Source organism: Hyla sarda, chromosome 5 (assembly GCF_029499605.1).
Source record: "Hyla sarda isolate aHylSar1 chromosome 5, aHylSar1.hap1, whole genome shotgun sequence".
In the NCBI taxonomy this organism is placed as follows: Eukaryota; Metazoa; Chordata; class Amphibia; order Anura; family Hylidae; genus Hyla; species Hyla sarda.
The window spans coordinates 364175413-364187872 of record NC_079193.1 but is presented as its reverse complement, the minus strand read 5'-3'; the positions used below and the strand labels follow the sequence as shown (position 1 = coordinate 364187872).

Here is a 12460-nt window from a genome sequence, read left to right as displayed (position 1 = left end):
GGGTACTTTGATGGCACTGTATATATGGGTCTCTCTATCAGTATTATTTATGGCAGTACTTTGATGGCACTGTATATATGGGGCTCTCTATCAGTATTATTTTTGGCGGTACTTTGATGGCACTGTATATATGGGGCCCTCTATCAGTATTATTTTTGGCGGTGCTTTGATGGCACTGTATATATGGGGCTCTCTATCAGTATTATTTTTGGCGGTACTTTGATGGCACTGTATATATGGGGCCCTCTATCAGTATTATTTAGCGCGGTACTTTGATGGCACTGTATATATGGGGCCCTCTATCAGTATTATTTATGGCGGTACTTTGATGGCACTGTATATGTGGGTCTCTAACAGTATTGTTAATGGCGGTACTTTGATGGCACTGTATATGTGGGTCTCTCCAACAGTATTATTTATGACAGTGCTTTGATGGCACTGTATATACGGGGCCCTCTATCAGCATTATTTATGGCGATACTTTGATGGCACTGTATATGTGGGTCTCTCTAACAGTATTATTTATGGCGGTACTTTGATGGCACTGTATATGTGGGTCTCTCCAACAGTATTATTTTTGGTGGTACTTTGATGGCACTGTATATGTGGGTCTCTATCAGTATTATTTATGGCGGTACTTTGATGGCACTGTATATGTGGGTCTCTCCAACAGTATTATTTTTGGTGGTACTTTGATGGCACTGTATATGTGGGTCTCTCCAACAGTATTATTTTTGGTGGTACTTTGATGGCACTGTATATGTGGGTCTCTATCAGTATTATTTATGGCAGTACTTTGATGGTACTGTATATGTGGGTCTCTCTAACAGTATTATTTAGGTGTACTTTGATGGTCCTGTATTTGGTGGCACTATGTATTGAATATCTTAAGTGAAATTCACCATTGGCACTGCTAATATGAGGTTCCCTAATGGCCCTGTTTTGTGGGCTTTGTAAGTGGCACTGATTTTGAAGGACACTATGACTATGATAGCAATGTTTAAAGGCGTCCTGTAATGCGGCTTTGTTAATGTGGGGCTCTTTAATAGCAGTTTTTATGGGGCACTTTAACTGTACTTATTGTGGGGGCATTTGATTGGCACTGTTTGTGGGGGTCTTCTAATGTGGCACTTTTAACATGGGGCTTATTTTTCATCTCTAAACAGTATTGCTTGTAGCAGTGTTTTCCAAACAGTGTGCCTCCAGCTGTTGCAAAACTACAACTCCCAGCATGCCCGGACAGCCAAAGGCTGTCCGGGCATGCTGGAAGTTGTAGTTTTGCAACAGCTGGAGGCACACTGTTTGAAAAACACTGGCTTATAGGGACAGGGCTGCTTTCAGGACAGGCGGAAAAGTAAACAGGTTATAGGGTTCAAAAACTGGCAATTTACCTAAAAAAATAAAAATTAAAAGTTGAAAAAGTTTTTTTTTTATTTTTTTCAAAAAAGTAAAACATGATGTAAACGAAACCATCGTTGTAATTGTACAAACCTGAAGACTCAAGATAACATGTCAGTTTGACCGAATGCTGAATGGCCTTAAAAAAAAAAAAAATAATAATAATTAACATTTTTCAAAATCGCGTTTTGTTTATTTTTTGTTTGCTTTATTCTATATTTATATTTTATATTTATATTTTATATTTTTTTATGGAAAAATTGAAGGATGTCATTAGAAAGCACTATTGGTCATGCAAAAGTAAAATAAAACAAACAAACAAACAAACCCATAGGTCTGTAGATGGGAAAAAAATAAAACAGTTATGGCTATTAAAAAACAAGAATAAAAAAAATTAATGAAAAATAGCTGTGCCGTTAAAGGGGTTAATGTGTTTATAATTGAGTTGTTTAAAAATGATATCCTACTGGGGCTGGAATACTTACTTAGCCCTGGTCCACCACACTTCCCAATTGGCTTCATACGGTCACTTGATCTTCTGTCTTCTTCCTGCTTCCAAGATGATTACTTGGTACAGGACCTGCCGGCTCCCACCTCGGTCAGTGATTGGCCGAGCCCGCAGGTCCTGCACCTAGCGCTTATCTTGGAAGCAGGAAAAAGATTGGGGGATCGGAATGAGCCAAATGGGATCTGCAAGGGACCGAAGCTAGGTAAGTATAGGTTTTTTTTTCTTGCAATTTTTTCCCAGCCCCCAGCAAAATATAATATTTTTTTTTTTAAATGCTGGAATACCCCTTTACAGAAATTTTTGTATATTTACATCAAACATGTACATGGTATTAAAGGGGTACTCTGGTGGAAAACAATTATTTTTAAATCAGCTGGTTCCAGAAGGTTATACAGATTTGTAAATTACTTCTATATAAAAATCTTAATCCTTCCAGTACTTATCAGCTACTGTATGCTCCAGAGAAAATTGTGTAGTTCTTTCTAGTCTGACCAAAGTGCTCTCTGCTGACGCCTCTGTCCATATCAGGAACTGTCCAGAGCAGGAGTGGTTTGCTATGGGGAATTGTTCCTGCTCTGGACAGTTCCTGACATGGACAAAGGTGTCAGCAAAGAGCACTGTGGTCAGCATCTGATAAGTACTGGAAGGATTAAGATTTTTTTATAGAAGTAATTTACAAATCTGTTTAACTTTCTGTTTAAATTGTCTTCCACAAGAAAACCCCTTTAAAGGGGCTATACAGGAATAGAAAAACAGAGCTGATTTCTTCCAAAAACAGCGCCACATCTGTCCTCTGGTTGTCTGTGGTATTGCAGCTCAGTTTCATGTAAGTGAACGGAGAAGAATTGTAATACCACACACAACCTGGGGACTGGGGTGGCATTGTTTTTTTTTTTTTTTTTTTTTGGGGGGGGGGGGGGGGAATAATCTCTGCTTTGCTATTCCTGGATAACTCCTTACACGTTCTATTTTGTAAAGATATTCCACTCACATACAGAAGACTTTACCCTTATGAATGAGCAGTTTAAGTATTTTTTTGTGCGTTGTTTTTTTTTCATATTTTTTTTTTCTTTAGCGTTGCCTTTTTAATAATTCACATGCAAATCCATTTACATGTTTAATTTAATCAGATGTGCAAACCTGTGGAGCAGAGTAAGTGGGGGATGGGGGGGAACACGCCGCAAGGAATTAAGCGAGAGAGATAGAGAGGGCGCTGAAGTCTGGCGGAGAAATGAATGTTCTCAGTTTCACGCTGAGGTGCAAGATTAGGAGAAGAGACAGGGCAAGAAGGGCAGCAACACTGAGGATTGTCGCCAACTGCACGGAAACGAAACGTTTACACCCACACGGGTGCGGGAGCGATGTGTAAGGTCACTGTCGCCAACATTCTTCCCGTATTTTCATCATGACATAGGATGTTTACTGTTGATCAGGCCCATCACAGAATCGGGGCATTATTAGCCCATTAAAACAGTCTCTAGTGGTTAACAACCATGGTGCCTACAGCTGCTGGACCGAACCAATGCACAGTCACTACCTACAATAATGGACTGATCCAATGGACTGTCCCAGCTGTCTCATAGCTAACTGTGGACTGAACCAATGCACAGTCACTACCTACAATAATGGACTGATCCAATGGACTATCCCAGCTGTCTCTTAGCTTACTGTGGACTGAACCAATGCACAGTCACTACCTACAATAATGGACCGATCCAATGAACTGTCCCAGCTATCTCATAGCTAACTGTGGACCGAACCAATGCACAGTCACTACCTACAAAAATAGACCGTTCCAATGAACTGTCCCATCTGTCTCTTAGCTAACTGTGGACTGAACCAATGCACAGTCACTACCTACAATAATGGACTGATCCAAGGGACTACCCCATCTGTCTCTTAGCTAACTTTGGACCAAACCAATGCACAGTCACTACCTACAATAATAAACCGATCCAATGAACTGTACCAGCTGTCTCTTAGCTAACTGTGGACCGAACCAATGCACAGTCACTACCTACAATAATGGACTGATCCAATGAACTATCCAAGCAGTCTCTTAGCTTATTGTGGACTGAACCAATGCACAGTCACTACCTACAATAATGGACTGATCCAATGGACTATCCAAGCTGTCTCTTAGCTTACTGTGGACTGAACCAATGCACAGTCACTACCTACAATAATAGACCGATCCAATGAACTGTCCCAGCTGTCTCTTAGCTAACTGTGGACCAAACCAATGTGCAGTCACTACCTACAATAATGGACCGATCCAATGAACTGTCCCAGCTATCTCATAGCTAACTGTGGACGAACCAAGTCACTACCTACAAAAATAGACTGATCCAGTAGACTAACGCAGCAGTCTCTTAGATGACTGTGGACTGAACCAATGCACAGTCACTCCCTAGACCCTACAATAATGGACTGATCCAATGGACTATCCCAGCTGTCTGTTAGCTAACTGTGGACTGAACCAATGTGCAGTCACTACCTACATTAATAGACCGATCCAATGAACTGTGCCATCTGTCTCTTAGCTAACTGTGGACCAAACAAATGTGCAGTCATTACCTACAATAATGGACTGATCCAATGGACTATCCCAGCTGTCTGTTAGCTTACTGTGGACTGAACCAATGTGCAGTCACTACCTACATTAATAGACCGATCCAATGAACTGTGCCATCTGTCTCTTAGCTAACTGTGGACCAAACCAATGCACAGTCACTACCTACAATAATAGACCGATCCAATGAACTGTGCCATCTGTCTCTTAGCTTACTGTGGATCGAACCAATGCACAGTCACTACCTACAATAATGGACCAATCCAATGAACTGTCCCAGCTATCTCATAGCTAACTGTGGACCGAACCAATGCACAGTCACTACCTACAAAAATAGACTGATCCAATAGACTATCCCAGCTGTTTGTTAGCTAACTGTGGACTGAACCAATGTGCAGTCACTACCTACAATAATGGACTGATCCAATGGACTATCCCAGCTTTCTCTTAGCTAACTGTGGACCAAACCAATGCACAGTCACTACCTACAATAATGGACTGATCCAATGGACTATCCCAGCTTTCTCTTAGCTAACTGTGGACCAAACCAATGCACAGTCACTACCTACAATAATGGACCGATCCAATGGACTATCCCAGCTTTCTCTTAGCTAACTGTGGACCAAACCAATGCACAGTCACTACCTACAATAATGGACCGATCCAATGGACTATCCCAGCTTTCTCTTGGCTAACTGTGGACCAAACCAATGCACAGTCACTACCTACAATAATGGACCGATCCAATGGACTATCCCAGCTTTCTCTTAGCTAACTGTGGACCAAACCAATGCACAGTCACTACCTACAATAATGGACCGATCCAATGGACTATCCCAGCTTTCTCTTGGCTAACTGTGGACCAAACCAATGCATACCAATGTAGTAACAAGTTTAACAAATTCAATATAAAACATTGGAACAAAAACAAATCACCCCCCAAAAAGAATCACCCCCTTTTCCACTTTAATTATACATTTTTGCTGTAAAATAAAACAAAACCTATATATATATATATATATATATATATATATATATATATATAAAGTATCATTGTAATTGTTTGGAACTACAAAAAAAAACACAATATCATTTTTAACCGAAAAGTGCACCGCATAGAAATGGAAATGCCCCCAAAATCTGCAAAATGTCTTATTTTTTTTTTTTTATTTCGCCTCAGAAATAATTTTTCCTTGTTTCCCAGTAGATTTGGTGGTAAAATGAGTGATCTAATCACAAAGTAAAATTGGTGGCACAAAAAGCAAACCACATACATGTCTTTAGGTGGAAAATTGAAAGCGTTATGACTAATAGAAGATGAGGAAAAAAGGTGCAAAACTTAAAAAATCCTTGCGTCCTTAAAGGGGTACTCCACCCCTAGACATCTTGTCCCCTTTCCAAATGATAGGGGATAAGATGTCTGATTGCGGGGTTCCCACAGCTGGGATCTCTGTGCAGCACCCGGCATTCATTTACAACACTGGGTGCTGGCAGCAGGGGTTGTCTTGTCACGGCCGCGCCCCTTGTGATGTCACACCACACCCCCTCAATGCAAGTCTATGGGAGGGGGCGTGGCAGCAGCCACGCCCCCTCCCATAGACTTGCATTGAGGGGAGGCGTGGTCGTGACATCACAGCCCCTGCCACCCGCTCCATGCATTTGGAACAAAATTTTCTGAACGCTGGGGCAGCGGAGTACCCCTTTAAGGAGTTAACCTTAAAGGGGTACTCCCCTGGAAAACATTTTTTTTTTTTTAATCAACTGGTTCCAGAAAGTTAAACAGATTTGTTAATTAAATTACTTCTATTTTAAAATCTTAATCCTTCTAGTACTTATCAGCTTCTATTTTCTCCACAGAAAGTGATTTTCTTTTTGAATTTCCTTTTTACTCTGACCACAGTGCTCTCTGCTGACACCTCTGTCCATTTTAGAAACTGTCTGGAGCAGGAGAGGTTTTCTATGGGGATTTGCTCCTACTCTGGACAGTTCCTAAAATGGACAGATGTGTCAGCAGAGAGCACTGTGGTCAGACAGAAAGGAAATTCCAAAAGAAAAGAACTAGAAGCTGATAAGTACTAGAAGGATTAAGATTTTTTAATAGAAGTAATTTACAAATCTCTATAACTTTCTGGCACCAGCTGGTTTAAAAAAAAAATGTTTTCCAGTGGAGTACCCCTTTAAAAAGATGGAGATTCACTAGAACAAGAATAAAATGAGTCTAAAGGAAAAGGGGGAAAAAAAAAACAACAACATAGCAATTCTCATGTACTGTATACGTAGTAAGTGGCCTGCGGTGGTTTTGTGACGCTCGGACGCTTTTTCATGGCGCTTTTTCTTCCCTTTCAGATATATTATAACAAGTGCATCTCCATCTGGAAAAACGGAATCATCTAGATTCCATCCCTCAAGGGGAAACTAGCGCTAATGGAAAAAAAAAAAAAAAAAAGTCATAACGGCGGCCATAACTATGAGGCTCCGTGGTGGAATTGTATTATTTTAGTGTTATTATAATAGTAAAAATAATGACAACGTATACGTCCGGGTTCACACACCGGGAGGACATATTTCTGTTATGCTTAGAATAATCGCCCCTTTGTTGTTTCTCATCACATCTTCATAGCTCATTTGTTTTCGTTTTGAAAATATGTGAGGTTTGGGTTTGCGCCACTTTTTTTTCCCATTTCGCGTCAAAACGTAACATTTTTGTACCAATTTGAAATAAAATAAAAAATAAAAATACAGGCAGGAAAATGCAAATTACATGTAATGAGATATTATTACTTCAGTATTTATATGTGGCGTTTTATCGGCGGTAAAGACACTTTACCGCCCGGGGTTTGCCTCATTTATAACCAAAATAGAGGTAAAAATGAGTGATGAGCAGCAGGGGCCATATTCGAATTCACGATATTTTGAGAATATATTGACGATTATTCGTCCTATGTTTGCGAAATTTGCATATTCGCTATGATCGTTCATTTTTTTTTTCATTCGAAAATTTGCATGTGAGAAAAAACAAAAAAAATACGAATATTCGTCATTACGAATTTATAGCACGATATTCTAAAAATTAGCAAAATTGCAAAGTGCCGACATTCGCGATAAAAATTAGCATTACGAATATTCGTGCTCTAATAAGAAGAGAGGATTTATTAGAGACAAACATGCGAATATTCGGTAAAAATTCTGCTACTTGATGGTCTAAATGGTTTTTACAGAATTAAAGGAGAAGTCTTGTGGTGAAAAACTTTTCCCTTATGTGCAGGACAGGGGATGAGCTTTAGATCGACCACTGGGGCCCCCCGCGATCTCCTGTACGGCGCCCAGACTTTCCCCGGGAGTGGCGCTTCACGACCCCCATATGAAGCGGGGGCCGCCTCGGCCTCTCCATATGTTTCTATAGTAGAGCCGTTCGGCTATCTGCGGCTCTCCCATAGACCTATATGGAGGGGACATGGCGGGCCCCACTTCGGGTGGGGGTCATGACGCGCCGCTCTCAGGGAAAGCTGGGGCTCCGTACAGGTGATAGTGAAGGGCCGCAACGGTCGGACCCCCCTGCAATCTAAAACATATCCCCTGTCCTGCATATAGGGGATACATTTTTCACCACAAGACATTTTTTTTTTTAATCAACTGGTGCCAGAAAGTTAAACAGATTTGTAAATGACTTCTATTAAAAAAATCTTTACCCTTCCAGTACTTATTAGCAGCTGTATGCTACAGAGGAAATTCTTTTATTTTTGAATTTCTTTTTATGTCTAGTCCACAGTGCTCTCTGCTGACACCTCTGTCCGTGTCAGGAACTGTCCAGAGCAGCATAGGTTTGCTATGGGGATTTGCTCCTACTCTGAACAGTTCCTGAGATGGACAGAGGTGTCAGCAGAGAGCACTGTGGACAAGGCAAAAAAGAAATTCAAAATGAAAAGAATTTCCTCTGTATCATACAGCTGCTAAAAAGTACTGGAAGGAATAAGATTTTTTAATAGAAGTCATTTACAAATCTGTTTAACTTTCTGGCACCAGTTGATTTAAAAAAAAAAGATGTTTCCCAACGGAGTACTCCTTTAATGATATCTATTTGCTAGTGAAATGTGTTTTTGTGCTTTGTCGTAGATTTTTCTCCTCTTGGAGGCGTGGTTCTCATTAGCGTGCGATTTATTTGTGCAAAAATAGTTTTTTAAATTGCGCAAAATTATTCACATCTGTATTCCACCTCTGACCAGGTATTGAACATTTCATATAGATTTTTTGGTCATATGACTTTTCATGATAAAAACGCAGGGAGGTAAAAAAAAAAAATGTAGAGACTTAAACCCATATTGGGAAGATTTATCAAAACGTATGCAGAGGAAGAGCGGTGCAGTTGCCCAAAGCAACCAATCAGATCGTTTCTTTCAGTTTTCAGAGGTCCAATTAAAAGCGAAGGAAGCAATCGGAGTAGTTGCTATGGGCAACTGCACTACTCTTCCTCTGATAAATCTCCCCTAATATTCTTGAAATAAATAACACAAAAACTGCATATTGGGAGCAAAAACTTGCAAAGGTCGCATAAACTTTGCGCCAAAATTTTGGTGTTCGTACAAGTGTAAGCTTTTAAAAAAAATTCCCTTAGTCTACTCTAGACTAAATCCGACGACGCTTTTCACAAACTGGAGTGCGTAGTGCAAACTTCTTGTACAAGCGCCTTTGTAAACGTTGTGCCATAGTTTTTCGGCCTAAATTTGGCGCAAGGCTCTGTAAGAAAAGTGGTGCGCAAAGTTTTGAAAATGTCCCCCCACCCCCCCTCCACTGTGTTTAAAAGGGTTACCCAGGAAAAAACTTTTTTTTATAAATATCAACTGGCTCCAGAAAGTTAAACAGATTTGTAAATTACTTCTATTAAAAAATCTTAATCCTTTCAGTACTTATGAGCTTCTGAAGTTTAGGTTGTTCTTTTCTGTCTAAGTGCTCTCTGATGACACCTGTCTCGGGAAACGCCCAGTTTAGAAGAAGTTTGCTATGGGAATTTGCTTCTAAACTGGGCGGTTCCTGAGACAGGTGTCATCAGAGATTACTTAGACAGAAAAGAACAACCTTAACTTCAGAAGCTCATAAGTACTGAAAGGATTAAGATTTTTTAATAGAAGTAATTTACAAATCTGTTTAACTTTCTGGAACCAGTTGATATATATATATATATATATATATATATATATATATATATATATATAAAGTTTTTTCCTGGAATACCCCTTTAAAGAAAAAACAAAAACGTCATTTCGTGTGACATTTGGGATTTTTTTTGTCCTGCATTTTTGACGTGTTTCGATGCAACCAATTTATAGGGAAGTTTTTGGTGTTGTTGTTATTTCGGTTTGTAGCGTTTTTTTTTTTCCATTTAATTTAATTTATTTTTTGGGGGGGTAAATCAAAATACAGCATGCATTTTTGCAACAAACTTCATTAGAAAGAAATGTGTGTAGTAAATAAATGTAATAAAATGGAAAAATGCCATGTAAAGCTTTTAAAAAAAAAATGAAAAAAAAAAAAAAAAAAACGTGAAATTGATGCAATTTTTTGGACAGCCATGGGTTTGATCTAATGCAGTGGTCTCCAAACTGTGGACCTCCAGCTGTTGCAAAACTACAACTCCCAGCATGCCCGGACAGCCTTTGGCTGTCCGGGCATGCTGGGAGTTGTAGTTTTGAAACAGCCGGAGCCACCCTGGTTTGGAAACACTGGGGTAGATTCACATTTCCACCAGAAATTCAGCAGGCACTGGCAGAACGTGCCGGCGCGAGGACCTCTCGGAAATGCGCCGTCTCCATAGACTGCAATGCATTTCCGAACGGATTCCGCAGAAAGAGTTGACATGTCAGGCCGGCATCAGATTTCCACGGCAGATGTTTTTGCCACGGAATTTCCGAGCTGACTTTTTCCGTCGGCATTCCGATCAGAAATTCCTCCGTGTGAACGACGCCTAAGAATAATAGGGCAGAAGTTTCTGCAGCAAATCTGCTGCATGTGAATATACCTTACATTAAAGAGTTCCTCTCATGATCTTGTTACATTTTATAATCCTCCCAGGTCACTCCCCCATCATGATAAACCACCCCCGGCCTTTATTTTTATTATTTTTTTAGTTTTCTACCTTTATGTTGCTCTGTATTTTCTGCTCAGTCTCAGTCAGAGTCACAGACTGGGAAGGGGCGTTCCCCAGCAGGTGTGACATCATCTGAAGCCATACAGGGGAGATCTTCCTCCCTCACTCTGCTACACACAGCCCAGAGCAGTTCAGTGTGAGATGAGCTATGATTGGATAAGGCTGCACCCCCCCCCCCCCCCCCTCAGCACTCCAGACTGCATTTCCTGATTTTGGACTTCTGCCAGGCTAGCAGGAGTCCAAATTATGTGCAAGAGACAAGGGAAATGTGTTCTGGACAAGTAGGGAGGCACCTAGTGGCAGCTTTTTTAAACACAAATAAAACATAGAAAACTTCTTTTTTTTTTTTAAACCATGTACATTAGAAAGATTTCTTATTTACCATAAGGAGTGCAATAGCAAAATTACTTTTAATGAGAGTGCCCATTTCAAGGGGATATCCAGCATTAGAAAAACAGAGCTGATTCCTTAAAAAAACAGCGCCCCCCTTTGCCCTCAGATTGTGTATGGTTTTGCAGCTCAGTTCCATTGAAGTGAATGAAGCCAAGTGGTAATACCACACACAACCTGAGGACAGGGGTGGTGCTGTTCTTTTTTAAAGAAATCAGCTCTGTTTTTTTGTGCTCTGGACAAGTAGGGAGACACCTAGTGGCAGCTTTTTTAAACACAAATAAAACATAGAAAATGTAATTTTTTTTAAACAAAGTATATTAGAAAGATTTTTTATTTACCATAAGTAGTGCAATAGCAAAAATTTGTTTTAATTACAGTGCCCATTAACACACACCACCTGAGGACAAGGGTGGTGTTGTTTTTTTTTTTTTTTTTTTTTTAAAGAAATCACCTCTGTTTTTCTCATTTCCATTTAGGGTTGTGTTCACACATGCCTCTCTATTGTTTTCTCCCCCATTTTTGGCTGTAATGTTGTGCGTACGGATCCTTACATAAAATGCTTGATATATACTGTGGGGGAGAGTTATCACAACCTATTGACCAGTTGCCCATAGCAACCAATCAGATCACTTCTTCCATTTTTGAAAAGGCCTCTAAAAAAATGAAAGAAGCAATCTGATTGGTTGCTACAAGCAACTGGTCAACTTTGCTCAGCACAGGTCTTGATAAAACGCCCCCTGTATGTAGAGAAATTTTGTACAACTTTTTTGAATTTTAAAAAAAATTCTTATTTTTTTCTCTTTTTCAGATTGTGGCACAAGCTGTGTTGTTTATGTGTATGAACACGGCGGGAATCTTCATCAGCTACTTGTCAGATCGGGCTCAGCGACAAGCCTTCCTGGAGACGAGAAGATGCGTGGAGGCCAGGCTGAGACTAGAGACTGAAAACCAGAGACAGGTATTAGTCTCGGCTGCTTACAAAATCCTCCTCCATACTGGTGCATACTGTGATAATATGGGGAATCCAGTGTGATTGATCGAGGTATTTTATCACAGCTTTCATACTGAAACACAAGTGTAGATAAGAACATTTATTCTATAATGAAAAATCTAAGTCACGGCAAATACCGTACAGTAAATGTTCTCACCAAAATAATAGCGTCATGCAGTTAAAGGGCGATTCCAATAGCAACTAATAAAAAACAAGAGTGCAGTAAATGTTCCCAAATTATACAGTATGAGATGTACAAGAATGTAACTGTTATTCTTCCTCCTATGTACAAGAATATAACTACTATAATACTGCTCCTATATACAAGAATATAACTACTATAATACTGCTCCTATATACAAGAATATAACTACTATAATACTGTCCCCTATATACAAGAATATAACTACTATAATACTGCTCCTATATACAAGACTATAACTACTATAATACTGC

At 39.8% G+C, this 12460-nt stretch overlaps 1 protein-coding gene across 4 annotated transcripts in view; it reads left to right on the top strand.

The window, feature by feature from the left end:
• ADCY8 (adenylate cyclase 8) overlaps positions 1 to 12460 on the top strand; it is a 318781-nt gene that overhangs the window by 111200 nt on the left and 195121 nt on the right. For 3 of the 4 annotated variants that reach the window (XM_056522765.1, XM_056522766.1, XM_056522764.1), the window contains one exon: positions 11822 to 11971. In XM_056522765.1, the coding sequence (XP_056378740.1) occupies positions 11822 to 11971 (150 nt within the window). Of the gene's footprint in view, positions 1 to 5333; positions 5361 to 11821; positions 11972 to 12460 lie in introns of those variants that run through there. The other variant, XM_056522768.1, reaches the window with a different exon arrangement.